Source organism: Mesocricetus auratus, unplaced genomic scaffold (assembly GCF_017639785.1).
Source record: "Mesocricetus auratus isolate SY011 unplaced genomic scaffold, BCM_Maur_2.0 Super-Scaffold_100676, whole genome shotgun sequence".
Lineage (NCBI taxonomy): Eukaryota > Metazoa > Chordata > Mammalia > Rodentia > Cricetidae > Mesocricetus > Mesocricetus auratus.
In genome coordinates this window covers 176,536,443-176,563,642 of record NW_024429266.1, presented here as the reverse complement: position 1 = coordinate 176,563,642, position 27,200 = coordinate 176,536,443, and the positions used below count along the sequence as shown (strand labels likewise).

The 27,200-nt window shown below is 38.6% G+C and overlaps 1 protein-coding gene across 6 annotated transcripts in view; it reads right to left on the bottom strand.

Annotated features, from left to right (window-relative positions):
* Positions 1–27,200, bottom strand: part of Zfand4 (zinc finger AN1-type containing 4) — a 78,398-nt gene that overhangs the window by 1,004 nt on the left and 50,194 nt on the right. For 5 of the 6 annotated variants that reach the window (XM_040737570.1, XM_021224796.2, XM_040737573.1 and 2 more), the window contains 3 exons: positions 16,067–17,242; positions 15,459–15,513; positions 1,194–1,311 (listed from right to left, as the gene is read on the bottom strand). In XM_040737570.1, coding sequence (XP_040593504.1) covers positions 1,194–1,311; positions 15,459–15,513; positions 16,067–17,242 — 1,349 coding nt within the window. Of the gene's footprint in view, positions 1–1,193; positions 1,312–15,458; positions 15,536–16,066; positions 17,243–27,200 lie in introns of those variants that run through there. The other variant, XM_040737572.1, reaches the window with a different exon arrangement.

The window sequence follows — 27,200 nt, the reverse complement described above, 5'->3', positions numbered from 1 at the left end:
GCTCATATTTTTAGAAGAAGTGTGTGACTTCAGGAAATTCAATAAAAGTCTCCTTAGCAATTTCAGCATTGACAGTCCCCTTCCACTCATAAGGATAAAGCCCCCAAAGAACAAGGTAACTGAATGACAGCTATGTATCTTTTTGAAGTAAAAACCTGAAAGCTGGTAACGTGTCCACGATATCTCTTACATTGAGTACATTTGAATTCTAAGAAATTAAGTCTCATTAGAAAATTAGGCGATATAAAATTAGCTATTTAAGACTGGACATGTTGGTATATGCTGTGACTAGCAGGAGGCAGAGGCAGAGGCAGAGGCAGAGGCAGAGAGGCAGAGAGGCAGTGGCAGAGGCAGAGGCAGAGGCAAGCAGATCTCTGTGAATTCAAGGCCAGCCTGGTGTACATAGCAAGATCTAGGCCAGCCAGAGTTACATGATGAGGCTCTGTCTCATAAAGCAAATAAAACCTGCAAACCAACAAAAAGCTATGATATGAGAGAATGTGAAACACATTCCGGATTTTTTAAAAAGCTATTTTTATGTGAGCAGAATGCACTCTAAAAGGCCACAATTCTTTTCAATGTTTGTCCTCACACTAAGAGAAGACATCTGATGGGACAGACTTAGTAGACTTCCTAGAGGAGGTCTTACCCTCCCAAGGAGTATATGGGATGGGGAGAGCAAGAGGAGACGAGGGAGGGGGACCTTGGATTGGAAAGTAAAAAAATTAACAAAAAAGAGAAGATATCAATCAATGAAAGATACCAATGCTAATGAAAGATATAAAAAGTATTTAAGAATATATATCCATATGCTTTGCAATAACTGTACCAAATAATAAATTGTCAATTTTGGTTCAATTTTGTTGAACTTAAAAATAGAATCTAGAAGGAGGGGCTTTTTAAAGCAACATTCAAACAAATCAGTTGGCTTAAATGTCCTTGTTCAATGACAGTGGAGTCTTTACTTAGGCCTTTTGGAAGGACAGCTTTCCCCTCTCTCTGTCTCTGTCTCTGTCTCTGTCTCTCTCTCTCTCCCTCCCTCCCTCCTCTCCAATTAGGAATTCATCTAAGGGTTTCTACTAGGACATCATCTTGATATTAAAATTGACCATTTAAACATTGTTTTACTTTGCACAACTCCCATGCTGAGTCCCCACAGAAAAATCCTCTCAGCTTCTCCAGGGGCCACCTGCCTGCATTCGAAGCTAGTGGCCAATCCTGTTTTCTTTCCACAAAGAAAACAATGTTTCGTTATTTTCTTCTTTGCTTGAAGAGGGGCTTTCACGGGTGGAAGGTGTCGGGTGCTTTCTCCTGGTTAGAGAAAGAATATCTCATTAATACAAACACAAAATTCTAAATTTTAACAGAGACTAAGTATAACATTCCTGTCTTAGTATCATGCTATACACATTTAATTTGTAATATTTTATACTTAATTTATTAAATCTATAAATGAAGTGGCAGTGAATGTGTGTGTGTGTGTGTGTGTGTGTGATGTTTCTACTAACTAGGACTTGGGCTTTTTAGGTCTTCTTGTATACACTAATACTGCTCTGACTATATCTAAGGGTAATTAACCTAAATACAGTACTGCAAACATTAAAAAGAATTTTTATGCCAGGCGGTGGTGGTGCACGCCTTTAATCCCAGCACTCGGGAGGCAGAGGCAGGCGGATCTCTGTGAGTTCGAGGCCGGGCTGGACCGACAGCCTCCAAAACAATACAGAGAAACTCTGTCTCATAAAAACCAAAAAAGAAAAAAGAATTTGTATAAATCCCATCTGTAGAGCCCTCTTGAAAGAACACAATAATTCTGTTTGTAAATATCAAGAAGTACCAGAATAACATAAAACTGATCTTTTACAGCACAGAAAGTAAATTTGTCAAACTAAAGAAGCCATTTATTTTTTTCAAAACTTCAATTTCATTACCTTTAAGATAACAGAACATGGACTAGTGAAAGGGCAGAACAGACAAAGGCAACCTGAAGTCAATAACTAAGACCTACATGGTAGAAAGAGAAAACTAACCCACAAGTCCTGGCTTCTACCATGGTATGCACCTACCCCCATTCTTCATGGGAGAAGTCCTTGTTGAGAGGGAAGTGGGAGGGGAGAAGAGGGGATATAATTGTATTTCATTGTATCCATGCACAAAAACCTCAAAAGTAAAGAAAAAAAATCTTTAAAAGACAAAGTAAAACAATGTTTTAAGTTCATTTAATACCAACTCAGTTTACCTAATGTAAAAAGCCTCTGAATACTTTATTTTTGTTGTTGTTTTAGTTTTAGACTCTCTACATAGCCATGGCTGTCCTGGAACTCACTATGCAGATCAGGCTGGTCTCAAATTTAGGTATCTGTCTGCTTCTGCCTACTGAGTGCTGGGGTTAAAACTGTGTATGACACCCAGCTGTCTCTGAACATTTTAAATGTGTTATAATTATATAAAATATACTATTGATAGTGGCTGAGAATATATTGTTTATGATTTATTAAAGCTTGCCTGGGGATTCAGAAAGCAAAGTCAGCCATAAGCTATAGAAGCCAGGCACACACCTTTAATCCCAGCAGCCAAAAGCTAGGGGGTGGTGGTACACACCGTTAATCCTAGGACTCAGGATTAATAGGTAGATGGATCTCTGTGAGTCCAAGGTCACCCAGATCTACACAAGAGTGAATCAGTCTAAAAGAGAATTATGCTCACACCTTTAATCCCAACATTAGGGAAGTATATAAGACAGAAGCAAGGTCTCTCGCTGAGAAGAGGTTACAATCTGAGGTTTGGCGAGAGCTCAAGGAGGCACCCCATTCATTCTGAGGTAGAGGTGAGAGCTAGTGGCCAGCTGCTTTGCTTTTCTGATATTCAACTTGAAGCTTGAACCTCGATATCAGTCTTTGGGTTACAACCCTAATGGTGTCTAGAGCACCAATCTAAAGCTTGTTTTATCAAATGCCATTGGAAGTATCCAAAACATTTCACTAACTTAATGGAGTAATTCTTACTTCTTAAAGAAATGATAAAGAGTACTGAGGGAATTACTTAGTGGGAGAGCACATGCTAAATCTTCATTCATATGGTCCCATGTTTAATCTCTGGTTGTCAGATGAGTGAATAAAGAAGCTCTTACACAGTACATGGGGATCTATTCCAGAACAGCCAATGGGAGCTCATCTACTGACAACTGGTTTTGAAATTCAGAGTTAATATATTCTTTCTTAATTGATGGTAGGAAAATATGTTGATATAACTTAGTTCACTACAGTCATATTTTCATCATTTTTTTTCTTTTGGAATGCTTAACTCAAGAATTTTTCAACTTTTTCATTCAAGTATTTCTGTGAGTGTTCACACAGACAAAACACAGTTGTGACAAATAAGAAGTGACACAAAAACAGAATGGCAGTTAACCTCTGTGAGAAGATTCTGTGAAAGCTTATACCCATTCAGAGATAACTATTAGTCATCTATTACATGCTAAGTCATTACTAATATACACCATTCTAATATTCTTTTTACTAGTATCGAAGGCTAACTTTCCAGAGTCATTTCCTGCCATTTACCATTTTAAGCATTCCCCTGAATAAGATAGCATCCATACTTTCTTCTTCTAATAGATGCTATCTACCCTGTAAGACATTATCAATTATCAACTATTCTCTAGAGCATTCTCTGATACGTGTGTCAAACATGAGTAAAATGAAGTAACATTCAAGTGAGAAATTACTTTTCAGACAGGATGAAAGGCATTGTAATAACTAACTCCTTTATGTTTTCTAGATAAATGTTTGATCTAATGCAATTAATCACTCAATCGAAAGAAATTCATAGGGTGACAAATTAATGTTCCAAATGCAAGCTTGATAGTCAGCTGTCTGAAGCTGCTGGCTATAACTGCAGCAATGGGTAAAATCTCCAAAGGATAACTGATAGTGAAGAGAACCAGCAAAAGAACTTAGTAATTTACTTTAAAGATACACAGATCCTTCTAGGTACCCAGGGTGAGGAAACAGCAACAGGTGTCATAAGCTCTAGTTAAAGGAATCATACATGGGTTGTTGACAGCTCTTGATGTTTTGAACACAAATTAGATCAAACAACAAAAATGTTGTATGGAGACAGAAAGAAATTTTAAAACAGTACAAACATGTTTTAACAAAGGGTTTGGGATACAGTTTGCTGGTAAAGTATTTGCCTGGAATGCTCAAGGCCTTGAATTCGATCCCCACAACCACAAAATGAACAAAATTCTAGCCAAGAAGAAAACAAAGAAATAAAAACAAAAACAACTTAATGTTCTATAATTAAAGAGGAGGAAAGAGAACCAAGTGGTAAGCCATGCGCTTAGCAGGAACAAAGCCCTGAGTGCAGTCCTCAGCATCATGAAGAAAGGAAAAGAGGGCAATGAGAGAAAAAAATGAAAAGCTTTGAGGACCTAAAGTTCGTATAAGACCTCAGTACTCAGTGGGTAGATGGAAAGAAGGAATTGTACTAGAAGTACTGGCCAGCAGGCTGAGATGACAACAGTACAACCTCCCCAAATACTATATCCTGAAAGCAGAACAAACCTGAGTGTGTGCTGAGGGAAAATAACATTTCTAACATGAGCTACACCTCTGGCAGAAACCCCTGCTCCACCAAAGGCCACACCAGCACTCAGATCCTCAGAGGCTACACTGCCACCCAGAACCCCAAAGGACCCAAATAGACCAGAGAACACTCTGGCTGCCAGATCTCCAGCCCCCGTCTTGAGTGGAGACTCTTTACTCAATCACAGACCACTGTGGCAAAAAGACAGAGAGGAAACAGAAATCAAGTAGCAAAAAAAAACCCATCCAACAAAGGCAAACTCAGAAATCAGCACCTAGATTGATAACCACTACAAACCCAGATGCCTAAATACCAGTGTACGAACACAATCAACAACAGCCAGGAAAATATGGCAACACAAGAGTACAACTATCCTACTACAGCAAGCCCTGAAAAGTCCAACACAGAGCACAAGAAAGTGACTTTAAAATAAACTTTATAAGGATGATAGAGGACCTTAAAGAGAAAATGAACAAATTCCTTAAAGAAATCCAGAAAAACACAATTGGAGAAAACAAATAAATCCCTCACCAAAAGCCAAGAAAAAGCAAATAGTTGAAGACAATAAATAAAATTGTTCAAGACTTGAAAATGGAATAGAGACAATAAAGAAAACATAAACTGTGGTAATTGTGGAAATGAAAAAAATCGAGGTCAGCAAACAAGAACTTCAGACACAGGTATCACCAACAGAATACAAGAGATGGAAGAGAATCTCAGGTGTTGAAGATATGATAAAAGAAATAGATACATTGGTCAAAGAAAAATGTTAAATCTAAAATGTCCCTGACACAAAACATTCAAGAAACTTGGAACACCATGAAAATACCAAACCTAAGACTAACAGGAATAAAAGAAGAATTTCAACTTAAAGGCCTAGAACGGATTTTGTTTTGTTTTGTTTGAAACAGGGTTTCTCTGTATTGCTTTGGAGCCTGGCCTGGAACTGGCTCTGAAGACCAAGCTGGCTTCCTACTCACAGATCTGCCTGCCTCTGCCTCCAGAGTGCTGGGATTAAAGGAGTGTGCCACCACCACCCAGCCCTGGAAAAGATTTTTAATAAAATCATAGAATAAAAGTTTTCCTAATCTAAAGAAGGACATGACTATAAAGGTACAAGAAGCTTACAGAACACCAACTAGATTGAATCAGAAAACTCACCTCACCACTTAATTATCAAAGCACTAAACACACACAACAAAGAAAGAATATTAAAAACTGCAAAACAAAAAGGTGAAAATACATATGAAGGCAGACCTATTAGAATTATGCCCAACAACTCAATGGAGATTCTAAAACCCAGAAGGGCCTGGATTGATGTCCTGTAGACTATAAGAGAATACAGATGTCGGCCCAGATTGCTATACCTGGCAAAACTTCCAATCACCATATCACCATAGATAGAGAAAATAAGATTTTCCATTAAAAACTCAAATTCAAACAGTATCTATCCACAAATCCAGTCCTGTAGAAGGTACTAGAAAGAAAATTCTAACCTGAGAGGTTAACTTCACCTGCAAAAAAACAATCTCTCAACAGCAAAACCCTAAGAAATGAAACACACACACACACACACACACACACACACACACACAGAGAGAGAGAGAGAGAGAGAGAGAGAGAGAGAGAGAGAGAGAGAGAGAGAGAGAGAGAGAAACCACCACCACCAACAGTAGCAACATAACATAACTGAGACATTGGTACGTCTCAGTATCAATGGACTCAATTCCCCAATAAAAAGACACAGACTAACAGGATGGATGAAAAACCAGGATTCATCCTTCTTCTGCATGCAAGACACCTCAATACCAACTACTGACATTACTTTAGAGGGTTGGAAAAGTTTTTCTAGGAAAATAGACCTAAGAAAAAAAGCTGGTGTAGCCATTTTAATATCTAACAAAATAGACTTTTAAGCCAAAGCTAATCAAAGGATACAGAGAAGGGTACTTTATATTTATCAAAGGAAAAATCAAACAAGATAGTTTTTCAATTCTTAACATCTATGCCCCAAACACAACAGAACACACATTTATAAAGAAAACACTACTAAAGCTTAAATCATACATCAACACTTACATGTTGAGAGTAGAAGACTACAACACCCTAACCTCACCAGACAAGTCATCTAAACAAACACTAAACAGAGAAATAATGGAGCTAACAGAAACTATGAACCAAATGGACCTAAAAGATCTACAGAATATTTTACCTAAACACAAAAGAATACACCTTCTTCTCATTCCTCATGGAACCTTCTCTAAAACTGATCACATGCTCAGTCACAGAGCCAGTCTCAACAGATTTAAGAAAATTGAAATAATTCCCTGCATCTTATCAGATAATCATGGATTAAAGCTGGATTTCAACAGAAACAGAAACAACAGAAAGCCTATAAATTCATGGAAACTGAACAACTCTCTACTGAGTGACTGGCTACCGGGTCAAGACAGAAAGAAAAGAAATTAGAGACTTTCTAGAGTTCAATGAAAATGAATGCACAACATACCCAAACTTATGGAATACAATGAAAACAGTGCTAAAACGGAAGCTCACAACACTACGTGCCTTCATAAATAAATTGCAGAGATCTCATACTAGCAACTTAACACACCTGAAAAAGCTCTAGAACAAAAGGCAGCAGACATACCCGAGAAGAGTGGATGGCAGGAATTAAACTGAGGGCTCAAACCAAGAAAATAGAAACAAAGAGAACAATACGAAGAATCAATGAAACAAAAGAGTTGGTTCTTTGGAAAATCAACAAGATTATCCAAACTAAAACAGAGAAAACATCCCAATTAAAATCAGAAACAACAAGGGGGGCATAACAATAGACACCAAGGAAATCCAAAGGATTATTAGGTCATACTTCAAAAATATGTACTTCACAAAATTGGAAAATCTAAAAGAAGTGGACTTACCAAAGTTAAATCAAGATCAGATGAACAATTTAAATAGACCTATAATCCCTAAGGAAATAGAAGCAGTCATTAAAAGTCTCCCAACCAAAAAGAGCCCAGGGACAATTTTAGTGCAGAATTCTACCAGACTTTCAAAGAAGAGCTAATACACCTCAAATTATTCCACAAAACAGAAACAGAGGGAACATTGCACATTCATTTTATGAGGCTAAAGTCATCTTGATACACTAAGAATAACAAAAAGAATTACAGACCAATTTCCCTTATGAACATTGATGCAAAAATACTCAATAAGATAGTCACAAAGTGAATCCAAGAACACATCAAAAAGATCATCTACCATGATGAAGTACAATCCCAGAGATGCAGGGATTATTCAAAATATGAAATTTGTCAATGTAATCCACCATATAAACAATCAAAGAAAAAAGCACATAGTCATCTCATTAGATGCTGAAAGGCCTTTGACACAATCCAACACCTCGCCATGATAAAAGCCTTGGAGAAATTAGGGGTACAAGGGATATACCTAAACATAATATAAAGGCAATTTACAGAAAGCCTGTAGCAAATATCAAAATAAATGGAGAGAAACTCAAAGCAATTCCACTAAAATCAGGAACAGGATAAGGCTGTCCATTTTCTCCATATCTATTCAATATATTATTTGAAGTTCTAGTTAGAGGAATAAGACAATCAAAGGAGATTAAGGGGATATAAATTGGAAAAGAAGAAGTCAAACTATCACTATTTGAGAACATGATAATATATATATATGTATTATATGCAACTCCCAAAATTCTTCAGAGAAGTAGTTGGATGCAAGATTAACTCAAAAAAATCAGTAGCCCTACTAGATACAAACAACAAATGAGCTGAGAAAGAAATCAGGGAAACAACACCCTTCAAAATAGCCAAAAATAATATAAAATATCTTGGGGTAACTCTAACCAAGCAAGTGAAAGATCTGTATGACAATAACTCCAAGCCTTTGAAGAAAAGAAAGCAAAGAAGATATCAGAAGTAGAAAGATCTCCTAAGCTCTTGGATAAGTAGGATCGACATAGTAAAATTGGCAATCTACCAAGAGCAATCCCAATTAAATTCCAACACAATACTTTACAGACCATGAAAGAACAATACTCAACATTTCATATGGAAAAAGAAAAAACCAGAATAGCTTAAACAATCCTGTACAATAAAAGAACTTCCAAAGGCATCACCATCTCAGACCTCAAGCTCTACTATAGAGCTATAGTAATTAAAAACAGCTTGATATTGGCATAAAAACAGACGTGTGGATCAATGTAATCAAACTGAAGACCCAGACATAAATCTACACACCTAGGGAAAACCTGATTTTTGACAAAGAAGTCAGAAATATACATGGGAAAAAGAAAGTATCTTCAACAATGGTGCCGGTCTAACTGGATGTCAGCATGTAGAAGAATGCAAATAAAACCATATCTATCACCCTGCAAAAACTCAAGTCTAAGTGGATCAAAGACATTACCAAAAAACCAGAGCACGGAACCTGATAGAAGAGAAAGTGGGGAATAGCCTTGAAAGCATTGGCACAGAAGACAACTTCCTGAACAAACCACTAATACCACAGACACTAAGACATTAATAAATGGGACTTCATGAAACAGAAAAGCTTCTGTAAGGTAAAGGACAATGTTAACAGAACAAAAAAGTAGCCTACAAAATGAGAAAAAAATTACCAACCTCCACATCCAACAGAGAACTAATATCTAAAACATAAAAATACTCAAGAAAGTAGACATCAACAAATCACATAATTCAATTAAAAATGGGGTGCAGATCTAAGTAGAGAATTATCAAAAGAGGAATCTCACATGGCCAAGAAGCACTTAAAGAAATGGTCAACATCCTTATCCATTAGGGAAATGCAAATCAAAATGACTCTGAGATCCCATCTTACACCTGTCAGAAGGCTAAATTAAAAAACATAAGTGACAGCTCATGCTGGTGAGGATGTGGAGCAAAAGGAACACTTCTCCATTGCTGGTGGGAGTCCAAACTTGTACAGCCACTTTGGAAATCAATATGGTGGTTGCTCAGAAAATTGGGAATTCATTTACTTCAAGACCCAACTATACCACACTCTTGGGCATATACCCAAAGGATACTCCATCCTACCACAAGGACACTTGCTCAACTTGTTCATAGCAGCTTTATTTGGCTAGAAACTGGAAACAATCCTAGGACTTCAAGGTCCCTCAACCAAAGAATGGACAAAGAAAATGTGATACATCTACACAATGGAGTATTACTCAGCTTTTTAAAAGTCATGAAATTTGAAGGCAAATGGATGTAACTAGAAAAAAAAATCATCCTGAGTAAGGTAACCCAGAGGCAAAAAGACGAGCATGATATGCATTCAGTTGGAAGTAGCTGTCGGCTGTAAAGTAAAGGATAATCACGCTACAATCCACAGACTCTGAGAGGCTAAGTAACAAAGAGGGTCACAGGGGGGACTATGGATCTCCCTGTGTTGGGGAATATTTTAAGGTGTTACTTTTCTTTATGTTGCATTTGTTTAACTCTGTGAAGCTGTCTTGCAGTGCCTGTCTAAAACACCTGATGGTCAAATAAAGATCTGAACAGTCAATAGCGTGGCAGAAGAGAGGAACAGGCTGGGCTGGTAGGCAGAAAGGATAAATATGAGGAGAAATCTGGAAAAAAAGGAGGTCTGGGAATGAGAATGGAAGAAGGAGGACTTCAGGGGATAGCCACCCAGTTACCCAACTATAGTCAGGCACAGAATAAGAAGGGAAAGAGAAGGTATGCAGGAATGGAGAAAGATAAGGTCTTTCCCTCCCTGCCCCAAGGTCAAAGATAAATGGGATAATTTAAGTTAAGAAAAGCTGGTAAGAAACAAGCTAAGGATGGACATACATAACTAAGAATAAGCCTCAGTGTGGGATTTATTTGGGAGCTGGACCCCGCCAAAATTTCTAAAGAGTAAATGGTACAAAGCAACTGACAACATCCCTGGGGACAGGGAGGGAATTGAATAGATTTCAGGGGTAGACTTGGAGCCTGTGGTGATGAGAAAAGGAGGAATTAGATAGGGGAGTGGAGGGAGAGAATACTGGGAGAAATGATTGAAAATGGGGATGGGCATTTTGGAAATGAGTTAGAAACCTAGTCCAATGGAAACTCTCAGGAATCCATGAGGGTGCCCCTAGAGAAGACTCCTAGTAATGGTGAAATGGAACCTGAACTAGACATCTTCTAAAACCAGGAAAGGCATCCAGTGGACAGACTGGGACACCAACCCAGACACAAAACATTCGACCTACAATTAGTTCTGTCTGCAAGATGTGCTGGAATAAAGGTGGTACAGAACTTGTAGGAGCAGCCAACTAATGACTGATCCAAATTGAGACCCATGCCTGACACTGCCTGGAGGGCCTGAAACCAGAGTCTAGATACCAGAGGCCAAAGATAGGAACCAAATACAATAGGGGCATGAGGGAGAAAGAGTCAATGAAATGTTTCCTAATGTTACTCTGCTATCCTTGTAGACCACCACCAGAGAGGCTTCATCCAGCAACTGATGGAAGCAGATGGAGGTTTCCCCAAGCTCCACCTAATTATTGATTCTGGGTCTCTCCATCTGCTTCCAACAGATTTAAGCAATTTCTGTCCACCAATCCAGCTCTCCAGAGACTATTAGAAGAAATAATTCAGTCTGAAGAGATTAACTACACCTCAAAGAATACACAGAATAAACAATCCCAGAACAGTTAACCCAAAGAGGTCTCAAACAAAGCAACAGAATAGAAATTAACAAACACTGCTGAATAATAACTCTCAATGCTAATAGTCTCAATTTCCTAATTTAAAAAAATGAAACACACACACAGACACACACACAAGCAAAGACTAGCATAATGGATTAGAAACAGAATCCATCTTTCTGCTGCTTCCAAGAAACACATCTAACTATCAAGAACAAAAACTATCCTAAGGTAGTATCCAAGTAGAGAAAACCAAGAAGCAAGCAACATAGCTTTCAAATAAAACTAAATCAGAAGACATAGGAAATTTTTACCAAAAATATTACAATTCAAAACATTTATTCACAAATATCCACCTTAAAAAACAAACACTACTTACTATATCTCAAACAACACTTTGATGCTAACACAGTAAGAGTGCATGACTTCAATACTTCACTCTCACCAAAAGACAGATCATCCAGGCATTAAAAGAAACTGGCATTAAATAATTATCATAAATCAAATGGATCTTAAGACATTTACAGAATATTATACCCAAACACTAATGAAGAAATGTACTTTCTTCTCAGCAGTTCATGAAAATTTCTCCAAAACTGACCACATCCTAGGGCACAAAGCCAGACTCAACACAGGAAAATTGAAAATTATATCCTGCATCCTATCTGACAACAACAGAAACAACAAAGTATGCAGACTCATGGAAACAAAACAACTCCCTACTGAATGAAAATTCAGTCAAGACCATAATCAAGAAACAAAATTAAGAACTTTCTAGAATGGAATAAAAATAAACAGAACATACTAACAGCTATGGGACACTACCAGTAAAGAGAGTTTTAAGATAAGTTCATACCACTAAACTTCTCCATAAAACAACTGGGATGATCTCATATAGTAACTTAACATACATGAAAAAGCTCTAGAAAACTAAAAAAATCCAAAAAGAATAGAATAAATAATCACAGAGTTAAATTTAATTAAATAGAAATAATAACAACAAAATATAAACAATCAATGAAACCAATAGTTGGTTACCTTAAAACAACAAGATTGACAGAACCTTTATCCAAAGTAACCAAAAGAGAAAAGAGAGGCATTACAACAGATGCCATGGAATTTCAAAGAACCCAAAAGGCATAGCTTAAAAATCTGTATTCCAGCAACTAAAAACCGTAGGAAATGGTTGAATTTATTGATATGTGATCTATGAAAGTTAAATCAAGGTCAAATAACCAGTTTAAACAGACCCCTAACCCCAAATGAAAGAGAATCAGTAATTAAAAGTCTTGATCGGGGAAATGGACAAGATATCCTGAGTAAACTGGGAGCATGGGGAGAATGGGAAAGGAGGTAAGAGAAAGGGGGAGAGAAGCAGAGGGAGGAGAAGAACATGAAGGATCAGGAGGTTCTATCTGGGGGAAGAATAGAGAAGGAAAGCAAGGAAAGAGATACCTTGATAGAGGGAGCCATTATGGGTTTAACTAGAAACCTGGTACTAGGGGAAATTCCCAGGAATCCACAAGGATGACCCCAACTAAAAATCTAAGCAATAGTGTAGAGGCTACCTTAAATGCCCTTCCCCTATGAGATTGATGACTACCTTAAATACCATCATAGAGCCTTCATCCAGTAGCTGATTGAAGCAGAAGCAGAGATTCACAGCTAAGCACTGAGCTGAACTCCTGGAATGCAGTGGTGAGCAAAGGAGTCAAGACCATGCAGGGCAAACCCACAAAAACAGTCAACCTGAGCAAGTGGGAGCTCATGGACTCCAGACTGACAGCTGGGGAACCTGCATAAGATCGAACCAGGACTCCTGAATGTGGGCGTCAGTTAGGGGGTTTGGGCAGTCTGTGGGGCTTCTATTAGAGGAGTCAGTATTTATAGCTAGTGCAAGAATTGGCTTTTGGAGCCCATTCCATATGAGGGATACTCTCTCAGTCTAGACACAGGGGGCAGGGCCTCAGTCATGCCCCCAAATAATGTGACAAGATTTTTATGGCCCCCATGGGAGGCCTCATCCTCTCTGAGGAGTGGATGCTGGATGGAATAGAGAGATGGTGGGGGGAGTGGGAAGACAGGAGGGAGAGGAAATTGGGACTGGTATGTAAAATAAGATTGTTTTTAATTTAAATAAAAAAATTTTAAAAAAATATTGAAAAAACTCGGTCCCAGATGAATTGCACACAGAATTCTATGAGACCTTTCAAGAAGAATTAACACAAATATTCTTCAAATAATTCTGTAAAGCAGAAACTGAAGGAACATTTTATAATTATTTTTTATGAAGCCATTATTATTCTGATACCAAAAGCCAGACAAAGAACCAACAAAAGTAGAAAATTATGGACCAATATCTCTTATGACCATGAGAGCAAAATTTTTCAATAAAATACTTGCAAACCATATTCAAGAACGCATTAAAAAAGATTATCCAACACAATCAAGTTGACTTCAGTTTAGAGATATAATGATAGTTCAACATACATAAATCAATAATATACTACATAAACAGACTGAAAGACAAAACTCACATGATCATCTTATTAGATACTTAAAAGGCCTTTGATAAAATCTAACATCCCTTCTTGATTAAAAAGTCCTGAAGGGATACAAGGGACATACCTCAACACATAACAAAGCAGTTGACAGCAAGCCTTCAGCCAACATCAATCTAAAAGAGAAGTAACTCAAAGCATTTCCACTAGAGTCAGGAACCAGACAAGGATGTCCACTCTCTCCAATCCATATGTACTCAGTAGAGTACTTGAAATCTCAACTAGAGCAATAAGACAACTGAGGTATCTTTATTTGCAGATAATATGATTTTACACATAAAAGACCTTAAAAACTCTACCTGGAAACTTCTACAGTTGATACACTTTCAGCAAAGTATCAGGATACAAAATTAATATTAGATTTGGCAGTAATTTCTTGGATATGACATCGAAGGATAGGTACCAATGGAGAAACAGACAAACTAGACTTGATTAAAATTAAACTAAAAATTTGTACATCAAAAGATGCTTTCATTTTTAAAAATGTTTTCTTACATCTATTAATTTTATTTGGGTGGACACATGTGCAATCATGCATGTAGAGGTCAGAGGACACTTGCAGGAGTTGATTCTTTCCTTCAACCATGTGGATCCTGGGGATTGAATTAGATCATAAAGCTTGTGGGGCAGTGGTGGTACACCCCTTTAATCCCAGCACCTGGGAGGCAGAGGCAGGCAGATCTCTATCAGTTCGAGGCCAATCTGGTCTTATAGAGCAAGTTCCAGGCATCCTGCCACTCCCAACACAGAGAAACCCTGTCTCAAATCAATCTACATTAGGTAGATAGATTAGATAGATAGATTAGATAGATGATAGATAGATAGATAGATAGATAGATAGATAGATAGATAGATAGATAGATAGATAAATAACAGATGATGGTGTTTTCACCTGCTGAGTCACCTGGGTGACCCTCAAAAAATGTTTTCAAGAGAGTAAAAAAGCCATTCGTAGAATAAGGACTTCAATAAATACCCAACCTGAATCAAAAATAGGTAAATGACTGTATTTCTCCAAAGAAGATAAATATCCAATAAGTACATTATGCAAATAGTATCACTAATTAGGGAGTGAATATCATTCATCATTACAGAAAACCAAATACAGAACACAATAACATATCATCACATATTCATTCCAATAGAAAGTACAAAAAAAACAAAAGTAACAAAACCTAATCAGACAACAAAGTACAAATGCGGAGAAACTACACTCAATATACACTGTTATTAGGACTGGAACATGATACAGAAAAGCAATACTGTGATTCTTTTAAAAATTAAAAACTGAAATGTATATGATCCAACAATTTTACTTTTGGCATATATACCCAAAATAACTGAAGGTTTGTTTGTTACATTCATAATCACAGTAGTATTACAGTAGCTAAAATGTGGAAGCAACCCATGTATATGCTGACTGATAAGATTGTTTTCTTTCCACATGTGCTACCCTCGTAGTCAGTTCACAAATTATTTTCTGACATGAGCTGTTTAGGAGAGTTTACCTTGGTACATACCACTGAGAATGTTCTTGCCATATCTCCTGGAAAATTCAACAGTGTGTTAATGTTGTGATTCTTACGTAGTTTCCAAAATTAGCTGGAGCTTACCTACTCTTTTCCCTGCTGCTGCATTATTTCCACTCATTCCAATACCACGAGCAGACTACAATTAAAACACAAAACACCTACAGAGGTGAGTCAATGCAGAATAGATCAATCATCAAATATTTGTATTCTATTACTAAAATGCTGGTGGGCATGCATTGTAAATTATTCTATCTTTTGTTTAAATTAACTTGGAATCTAATCTTGCTTCTTGTGCTTATTTTTTAATCCTTAAGCAAGTAAAACTTGATGGCTTAGGTAAGTCTTGATACTGGAAAAAGCCTTAATGAAACTATGTATTACTGAAAACTACAGAATAACAATGAACATAGCAGTAATGCCTGTAATTTCAGCACTTAGGAGCTGGAAGCAGGATCTGAATAAAAGAAAATCCCCCTGGGCTACGTGAGAAACCTGTCTCAAAAAAAAAAAAAAAAGAATCAAGAAGCAATCATCAAGTAGAATTCCTACAAATTAGAAAAGTATTTTAGTGAAATGTATGGGAAAACAATTTAATTGTAGGTATTTTTATCTAAATAAAAGCCTAAATTTGAAACAATCATTTACTACAAGACTAGCTGTAAAAAATCAACTGAAACGAAAATACTTACTAGAAAAAATTCTGTAGGTTCTGACTGGGGAGAATTTTTCCTAATGTTTTCATCCTGAAAGTGCTGGAAGTTTGTAGATAACCCAATTCCAGAGGGTCGGAGCCTGCCTGCCCCACGTGTGCTCTGCAAACTGTCTCTGCTTGCACTCCGTGCGAGTGAAGCCAAAAAGCCATTGTTATTTACACAACCAACAGGCTCTTTGGAAGCTTTGTTAGCCATTTCTGTGATATCTCGAGCTTCAACTTTGGAAATAACATCAGATCTTTTCCCAGGGGAATCGACTTTAACACCACGGAAGCGAGCAGTCCTAGAGAAAGAAGTATCGGCTTTGGTTCGAATGTCCAATTCCCGCAGGGCATTCTGTGAAGCAGACGCTGAGGGGTTGCCAGACTCAAAACATTTTGACTGTCTCTGTGGCTTCACCAGAGAATTGTGTAGTGACATTGGTGCAGCACAGAGAAGTGGCGACAGGAGTCTGTTCTTGTGAGAGCTCGACTCTCGGTGGTTAAGAATTGCATTGTCTACTGGGTCACTATTCAACACTCTGGCCACGTGGTTCAGGGGCTGCTCTGCTGCTCTCCGCCCTCTATCACCTTTAGAGAGTGGGAACTCTGGCGTTACCTTCCCTATGCCTTCTACACCACTGTTCTGCTCAACACCATTTCCTTCTGCAAATGGAGCAAAAGGACCTACTTCCGGCAGCAGCAACTCTTCAGATACACATTCTTCTGATGGTGGAAATAAGACATCATCCTCATTACTCAATGGCAAGTTCCCTGAAAGGAGTTTTGTCCGCCTAGGCAGAGATGGTCCAAGATGAAGTACGGAGTCTGCAAGCTCTTTGTCATTTTCCAGTTCTATGTGGGCCATCTGAGGTAGCAGTCTGATGCTACCCGTAGGATGAGACAGTGTGTTAATCTCCCAATTATCATCCTCCTTCAGCAGTTCATTCCTGAGAGATGACACTGGTCTATCCGCAGGGGCCTGAGCTGCTGAAGAACTTGTGTCTGCATTCCTGGATGTTTCAGGGAGATAAGCATTCCCTGGAGAAGGTAAACAAGACTGCCCGATGTGAGGCAGGACTCTTAACAGTCTGTGCCGGGCTATTGCTGCTGAACTGCTGGGAGGTCGAGGAGCTACAGGTGGACGAGGTTTTACCTTGACAACTTTCTTAGGCTACAAGAAAAGAGTGCACATGTAATTCCTCAACATCGTTATTTCTGTCTTTCAGCAAGAATCAGTGGAGAAAATGTTACTTACCATATTGGCATTTTTGTTACCTCAATTTACAGTGTTCAAAAAGGCTGGGTGTGGAGCCCCACACCTATCGTACTAGCACTTGGGAGGCTGAAGCAGGGTGTCTGCCATGAGTTTGAGGCCAGCCTGGATGACAGAGTCCACGCCATGCCAGCCTAGGCCACAAGATGAGTCAGTCGTCTTCTCAATACAAACAATGAAATGCTTTAAAATATTAGAATCTTAAGATTATGATTGAGAAGGACTTGTTATATCACTTTATTGACCATAATTTTCTGAAGATGTTAAAGGAGAATTAATTTTGTTTTATTTCCTCATGATTAATTCTTTCTTGGGCTTTTACTAAGAAGAAACTGTAGATTTTATTATATATGGCTAAGATGACTGTGTATAGGTGGGAACTCAGAGATAAAGCTAACAGGACTAAACTGCTGACCTGGAAAAAAACTGTCCCTCTGTTGCTTTCTGTGTACATTTCAGGAAAGGTTCCTACCCTAACCCATCACAGTGGCTAGGCCTCAACTGCTTGTGCAAAGGTTTGTAATGAACACCTGCTTTTCTTCTGAGTCTTAAATGTACAGATACATAGCAGGGAAAGGGTACAACATAGGAATAAGCCTAAAAACAGAAAAAAAACAAAACAAGAAGTTCTTGTGCAGAGCTGCTAATGGAATACCTTGAGATGAGATTTCATTTGTTGTCACAACTCCCTGAGAGAGAAATCAAGCCTATCTTAAGATTACTTTCGGGGAGGCCTCTCTGATGTCTGTGCCTGCTTCACTTGGACTTTGATCCATATGCTTCTCCCTCTGTTAATTTTACTTTTGTTTCCTTTTGCTGTGTACATGTCTTAGCCAAAGTGCAAGTGTATGCTATATCCATGAGGCTAGGACAGGACCTGCCTGCCACTCCCAACACAGAAAGTTTACACAGCAGTTATCACTGAAAGAGTGAAGTTGAGAGCTCAGGAGAACAGCCTTGGCCCTTGAGCACAGGGATGGTCAGCAGACACAGGATGACATTCCAATAGCTTGGCCCATAGAAACACATACTGAAAATTCAGTAGGTACCAGTAGAGAAAAGGAGACCTAGCTAGGAAGGCCTGATAGATGGGAGTCCCTTGCAAAGGGGAGCCAGCTCTTATAGCCACTTTTATGTTGAAGTCTTTATCTCGCCAATGTCCAGCTATATATTTACCAAAAGATAAATTTTCAAAAATGGAGATTGTTTTCTAGACCTTAGAAATCAACAATAGTTGCCAAAACCTAAATAGCAACATGTATGTTCCCAAATAAATAAATACACAGACATTCAAAGTGATAAACAATACATGCAAATAAAATTACCCATGACACAAATCATCAGCAAACGGAGAGACAGAGAATACGACCTTCAAATTAGTCATAAGGTTGAAAACAATCAAATGTAGGAGGCTCATATGCAAAGCTTAGGCCTATGGTGACAAGCAAGAATGTAGAGTTTCAAGAAGAAAAAAGAGAGGTAGACAGCTAAGAGTTAGTCAAACAAAAATAAAATATACTCATAAGAGAGAAAATCCCACCTGTGTAAATACCAAGACAGAGTGTAATATCGGTGATATCAAAATGGGCTAATAAAGGCCCAAAGGGAACAAGCTCAAGTTGTTGGGATCTATGCTAATGGTAGATGGAGTTTTAAGGAGGTTCTACTGTGCAGAGAGAGTATAGAGAAAAAATAGAAATAACAGAATGAGAAGACCCACCTATTCTTCCCTGTGATGGGAGTGTCAGTGATTAAAAAACACAAAAAGAGTGCTCTTTAAATCAATTACCTCCCTACATAATATCCTTGCTTTATGTATTAACCTACAAAACTTTTAATAGTTACCTAAATAAATTTATAAGAAAAAAGAACATAAACAGGGGCAACAAATCCATATTAGAATAAAGCAGAAAGTGAGAATCAGAACATTTTAGCACACACAAATTCTCTCCTAACATTACATAGCAAAATATAACTTCACCACAATACTCCAACCTAAAGAAAATACTTTTAAATTAGTACTAGCATTTATGTGTGTGGTGTATGTATGTAGGTACGAATGCAGGGACATGTATGTGCATGCATGTGGGGGTCAGAGGTTGATATAGGTGTCTTCTTGAGTCACTGCCTTCCTTATTCTTTGTGACAGGGTCTCTTTCTGAAGCTGGAGCTTACTATTATGTGACACTGATTGGCTACAGAGCTCCTGGGAGCTGTCTGTCTCAGCTGGTAGAACAGATGCAGGCCGTCATGTCTCGCTCTTTATATGGGCTCTGGAAATCTGAACCGAGGTCCTCATACTTGCAAACTCCCCAGCCTGTCTGGTTTTAGAGAGAGGGTAAGTCAAGCCTGGCCTAGAATTTGTGCTTCAGCCTCTGCAGTGGGGAGAGGGGACGGTGGCCGGCGTGTTACAAGAGCAAGTTCAGCTTTTGCAGATAATACTCAAACAATACATCAAATCATAAAAGACAAAATGAACAAAAAAACTAGAAGAAACTATATAACTTGACCAACCTTAGAAATAATAAGTAAAAAGTGAAATCATTTCAAAATGAAAATTAAACCATAAGACACCCAAAGAAAACCAGATTCAACAAGACATTTAATAAAGAGTACTAAGAAAGGGTATAAAGCATCCAAAAGAATGCAAATAAAATACAAAGAATTGGTATGGGGAGAGCCGAGGTTGGGTCTGGCAGGACTCACGTACTACTTGACTGGGAGGGTCTACTCCATGCAAGGAGCAGACAGGTGCAGGGAGATCGAAAGTACAAGAACCTTACAGAACACCAAATAGACTGGGCCAGGAAAAGAAGTCTCCTTGCCACATAAAACATCAGTCCTACAGAATAAAGAGAAAATATTAAGAGCAGCTAAGGGAAAAGGCCAAATAACATATAAAGGCAGACCTATCCAAATTACACCCGACTTCTCAATGGAAACTATAAAAGCCTGAAAATCCTGGACAGATGTCCTACAAATGCTAAGGGAAAAAAGGATGCCAGCCCAGACTACTGTACCCAGCAAAGCTTTCAATTACCATAGATGGAAAAACAAGATACTCCATGACAAAACCAGATATAAACAACATGTATCCACAAATCTAGCCCTACAGAAAGTACTGGAAGGAAAACTTCAACCCAACAAAGATAACTACACTCACAAAAACATAGGCAATAGATAATCCTACTTTACCAAACACCAAAAGAAAAAAGGGGGGGCATACACACACAATAATACCACCAACAATAAATCTAAAACAAACAAGAATCAGCAGTCAATGGTCATTAATATCCCTCAATATCAACAGTCTCAGCATGCCTATAAAAAGACACAGGCTAAAAGAAAAAATACAGCCGGGCGGTGGTAGCACACGCCTTTAATCCCAGCACTCGGGAGGCAGAGGCAGGCAGATCTCTGTGAGTTCGAGGCAAGGCTGGACCGACAGCCTCCAAAACAATACAGAGAGACCCTGTCTCAAAAAACCAAAAAAAAAAAGATACAAAGACAGAACCCATCCTTCTGCTGCATACAAGAAACACATCTCAACATCAAAAACAGACGTTACCTCAGAGTAAAGGGTTGGGAAAAGATTTTTCAATCAAACAGAACCAAGAAACAAGCTGGTGTACCAATCCTAACATCCAACAAATTAGACATCAAATTAAAATCAATCAAAAGAGATGAAGAAGAACATTTCATATTCATCACAGGAAAAGTCCATTAAGATGAAGTCTCGATTCTGAACATCTATGCCCCAAATACAAAGGCACCCACATTTGTAAAAGAAACATTACTAAAGCTCAAATCCACATAAAATCTCACACACTAGTAGTAGAAGACTTCAACACTCTGCTCTCACCACTAGACAGGACCTCCAGACAGAAACTTAACAAAGAAACAATAGAACTAACAGAAGTTATGACCCAATTGGGATGAACAGACATCTACAGAACATTCCATCCAAACACAAAAGAATATACATACTTCTCAGCTTCACATGGAACATTCTCAAAAATCGACCACATTATTGGAAACATAGCAAACAGATTTTTAAAAAATTGGAATAACCCCCTGTATCTTATCAGACCACCATGCTTTAAAATTAGAATTTAACAACAGATACCCACAGCTAAACACTGAAATGAACTCCTGAAACCTAGTGACAGAGATGGAGGAGTGATGAGCAAAGGGGTCAAGACCATGATGGTGAAACCCACAAAGATAGCAGACCGGATAAGGGGGAGTTCTTGAATCCCAGACTGATGCCTGAGAGGCCAGCAGGGGACTGATCCAGACTCCATGAATGTAGTGCCAGTGAGGAGGCCACAGAAATCACTGGGGCCTTGGGTAGTAGATCAGTGTTTACCATGGTTTATGAATGATCTTTGGGAGCCCATTCCAAATAGAGGAATGCTCTCTCAGGCTGGACACATGGGGAAGGGCCTAGGTCCTGCCCTGGATAAAATGACAGACTTTAGAGATCCCCCCAAGGAGAGCCCCACCCTCCCTGGGGAACGATGTGGGGATTGGGTGAGGAGTTGGGGGGCTGGTGGAATGACAAGGGAGAGGGAGCTGGGATTGACATGTGAAGCATTCATGTTTCTAATTTAAATAAAAACATTACAAAAAACAAAATAAAAAAGAATTTAACAACAAAACAAATCGCAGAAACCCTACAAATTCATGGAAATTGAACAATGTGCAATTGCGCCATCCCTGGGTCAAGGAAGAAATAAAAAAAGAAATTAAAGACTTCCTGAAATTCAATGAGAATGAAGACACAACATACCCAAACCTATGGAACACTTTGAAAGCAGTGCTATGAGGGAAGTTCATAGCACTATGTGCCCACGTGAAGAAACTGAAGAATAGTCTGTTTCAGCACAACTGAAAGCTCTAGAACAGAAAGAAGCAAACTCACCCTGGAGGAGTAGATGCCAGGAAATAATCAAATTGAGGGCTGAAATCAATAAAGTAGAAACCAGAAAACATTGCAAAGAATCAATGAAACATAGAGCTAATTCTTTGAGAAACTCAACAAGATAGACAAACCCATATCCAAACTAACCAAAAGGCAGAGAGAGAGAGAGAGAGAGAGAGAGAGAGAGAGAGAGAGAGAGAGAGAGAGCATGCTAATTAACAAAATCAGAAATGAAAAGAGGGACATAACAACAGATACTGAGGAAATCCAGAGAATCATCAGGTCACACTTTGAAAACCTGTACTCCACAAAATTTGAAAGTTTGAAGGAAATGAACAATTTTCTGGATAGATATCACTAGCCAAAATTAAATCAAGAATAGATAGGCAATCTAAACAGTTCTATAACCCCTAATGAAATAGGAGTCATCAAAAGTCTCCCAACCAAAAAAAAGCCAAGGGCCAGATGGCTTCAGTGCAGAACTCTATGAGAAATTCAAAGTAGACCTAATTCCAATACTCCTCAAAGTGTTCCACACAATAGAAGCAGGAGGTTCACTGACAAACTCTATTTAGGAGGCTATAATTACCTTGGTACCCAAGCCACACAATGACACAACTAAGAAAGAGAACTACAAACCAATTTCCCTCATGAACATTGATGCAAAAATAATCAATAAATTACTAGCAAATTGAATCCAAGAACACATCAGAAAAAAATCATTCACCATGATCAAGTAGGCTTCATCCCAGGGATGAAGGGATGGGTCAACATACGAAAATCTTTCAATGTAATTCACCATATAAACAAACTGAAAAAGAAAAACAACATGATCATCTCACTCTATGCTGAAAAAGCCTTTGACAAAATCCAATACCCTTTTATGATAAAGGTCCTGGAGAGATCACAGATAACAGGAACATACCTAAACATAATAAAAGCTATATACAGTAAACCAACAACTAACATCAAACTAAATGGAGAGAAGCTCAACACAATTCCTCTAAAATCAGCAACAAGACAAGGCTATCCACTCCATATCTTTTCAATACTGTACTTGAAGTTCTAGCTAGAGGAATAAGACAACAAAAGGAGATCAAAGGGACACAAATTGGAAAGGAAGAAGTCAAACTAAGAGATACTTCAGAAAGTGTTCAACATCCTTAGCCATCCGGGAAATGCAAATCAAAACAACTCTGAGATACCATCTCACTCCTGTCAGAATGGCTAAAATCAAAAACACATATGACAATTTATTCTGGAGAGGATATACAGAAAGGGGAACACTCCTCCACTGCTGGTGGGAGTGCTGATTTGTACAGCCACTTTGCAAATCAGTATGGAGATTCCTCAGGAAAATGGGAATCAGTCTACCACAAGACCCAGCAATTCCACTCTTAGGCATATACCCAAAAGATGTACATTCATACAACAAGGATGTCTGTTCCACTATGTTCATAGCAGCATTATTTGTAATAGCCAGAACCTGGAAGCAACCTAGATGCCCCTCAACTGAAGAGTAGAAAAAGAAAATGTGGTACATTTACACAATGGAGGACTATTCAGCAGAAGAAAAAAATGGAATCTTGAAATTTGCAGGCAAATGGATGGCACTAGAAGAAACCATCCTGAATGAGGTAACCCAGTAAGAAAAGGACAAACATAGTGTGTACTCACTCATATATGGATTTTAGGCATGGATCAGGGGAGTGCCAGCCTACACTCCCACTGCCAGAGAGTCTGCAAAACAGAAAGGACCCTAAGAGAAATGTGCATGGTACCTCAGGGGAGTGAGCCAAGATCTCCTGAGCAGATTGGGAGCATGGTGGTAAGGGGAGAGGGAGCCAGGAAAAAGAGAGGGGGTGAAGGGGGTGAAGAGGAAGAGAGAGAAGGACATGGGGGAGCAAGAAGGATGACTCAGGGGAATAGAGGAGAGCAGGATGAGAGATACCATAATAGAGAGATCCATTATAGGTTTGAGGAGAGATCTGGCACTAGTGAGATTTCCAGAGATCTACAAGGATGACATCAACTAGCAAATGAAGCAATAATGGAGAGACTACCTTAAATGTCCATCCCTAATAATGAGTTTGTTGATTACCTTATATGCCATCCTAGAACCTTCATGCAGTGACTGATGGAAGCAGAGGCAGACACCCACAGCTAAACATTGAACTAAACTCCTGGAACCCAGTGACAGAGAGGGAGGAATGATGACCAAAGGGGTCAAGACCGAACTAGTGAAATCCACAGAAACTGCTGACCTGAACAAGGAGGAGATCTTTGCCTCCCGATGGCTGGGAGGCCAGCATGGGACTGATCCAGACCTCCTGAATGTGGTTGTCATCGAGGAGGCCTGGACAATCTATGGGGCCTTGGGCAGTAGATCAGTATTTATCCCTGGCATACAAATGGACTTTGGGTGCCCCTTCCACAATGAGAGATGCACTCTCACCCTGGACTCTTGGGGAAGGGCCTAGGCCCTGCCCTGAATGAAATGACAGACTCTGGATATTCCCCATGGAGGGCCTCACCCTTTCTGGGGAATGGAGTGGGGGATTGGGCGGGTCAGGTGGGAGGTGGGGGAGAAGGGGAGGGAGAGGGAGCTGGGATTGACAGGTGAAGCAAGCTTGTTGCTAATTTAAATAAAAAATTACAAATAATTTTAAAGGATAACAGAAAATAGTTACTATAAAATGAAGTTCCAACATATGTATAAAGGAAGTTCCCTGCAAACAAAATAAAATAAAAGCTAAACTTTTTTTAAATTAGCAAGTTATAAGAACTAATGGTGAAGTACTTCGTGTTAAAGAGCACAAGCATGCAGCAAAATTGACCCAGAACAGTTCATCTCCAGTCAAACCCTTGGCTGGAAGGGTCACAGTGCCTGCCTAGCATGTGTGAGGCCCTGGGTTTGAGACCCAAGACGAGGGAAGTGGCATAAGAGGAGGTCAAAAGCCAACAGAACCTGATAATACACACATGCAATCTCAGCACTCAGTAAGGTGAGGCTCAAGGATTGCAAATCCAAGGCCAGTCTGGGAACATAGCAAGAACCTGGTAAATAAAATAAAATTATGGTGGGTTTCAATAAGAATGGCCCCCAGAGGCTCAAAGATTTGATTGCTTAGGGAGTGGCACTATTTGAAATGATTAGGAGGCTGGCCTTGTTGGAGAAGGTTTGACCTTATTGGAGGAAGTGTGTCATCAGGGGTCGGCTTTGATGCTTCAAAAAGCCCAAGCCAGACCCAGTGTCTCTCTCTTCCTGCCTGAAGATCTGGATGTAGAACTTTCAACTTCTCCAGCACCACGTCTGTCTACGGGCCACCATACTCCCCACCATGATGACAATGGACTACATCTCTGAAACTGTACGCAACAGAAATGCTACTCATCTAAAAAATGGAAACAAAATGGAGAAAGGAGAAAGCAAAGTAAGTTTTCTGACTGTTGCTTAGCTAATGTGCAGAAGGCGAAGGTGTCAGGTATGGGGATGACATCGGGAAAGCAAGTGTTAAAGATACAGTCAGGGACAGAAAGTGTCCCCTGACCTTTAGGATTAGCACAATCAAAGTGTTACTGATATTTGTCAGGCCACATAGAAAATTCTCCTGTAAGATGAAAAGAAACATACAGAAACCTTTAGTGGGTTTTCATGTGTCATGGTTCTCATTGCAGAAGACACCAAGCTGGCAAAAATAAAGAATCATACCTAAGCAATCAATAAGGTAGATCTTACAGATACCTGTAAAACTTTTACTCTTTTTATCTTTTGAATATACACCAGATACATATGGAGAATATCAGATCTCTAAAAAGTAAATTCTAAACAGCAGAACTATAAATGACGTTATCTGATTTTCATGCAATAAAGTTAAAAATTAAAAAAGAGAAAAGTCAAAAAGCCTCAGACAACAAAACAACGTATCTAAATCTACTCAACCACTTTTGAACTAAGAGGAAAATCCTAAAGTGGTAAATTGAAAATAATATCAATTGATATAATGTTTCTGTGGATGTATTATACAAAGAATACATCTTTTATGAGACATTTATGCCAGAGAAGTAACCAGTATCTAATCATAGGATAACACAGATAAATCAAAACTGAAGAATAATTTAGAAAACAATGGTCATATACTCTTTAAATATCTAATATAATTGTCACCAGTTATGTAACCACTGCTGAGCTTAACAGACTCCACTGGACAAGTTCAAATTTATGATCACATAGATAGATGCTCCTGGTTAAACTCAGTTGGGGATGATGGGCATTGAACAGGGATGGTAGAGAAAAGGGAGAGGTTATTACCCATTGTTTATATGTATCAAATTTTCTAAGAATAAAGTGTGGCTGGGCGGTGGTGGCGCATGCCTTTAATCCCAGCACTCGAGAGGCAGAGGCAGGCGGATCTCTGTGAGTTAGAGGCGGGACTGGACCGACAGCCTCCAAAACAATACACAGAAACCCTGTCTCATAAAAACCAAAAAATAAAAAGAAAAAAGAAAAAAGAATAAAAAATAGTGTGTGTGTGTGAAGCCAAATTTCCAAAGAGATATCTGTACCCATGTTTATACCATCAATATTTACAATACCAAAATGTGAAAGCAACCTAAGTGTCTACTGATAGATAAATGAATGAACAAAATATGGTATATATGTGCAAGGGAATTACTCAGTCTAAAAAAGAAAGGAGATCTTGACATATGCTACACTATGAAATAACCTCAGAGACTAAATTAAATATCTGGCTACAAGTACTCTGATATTTCACTTATTTATGGTGTCTATAGCAGACAAACACATAGAAAGAGAGGTGGAATATTATTTGCCAGAGGTTAAAGGGAGGGGTACAGAAAGATGGTTTTAAGGAATACCAAGTTTCAGTTTTATAAGATAAACTTCTGAAGATTAATTGGATAAATTAACAC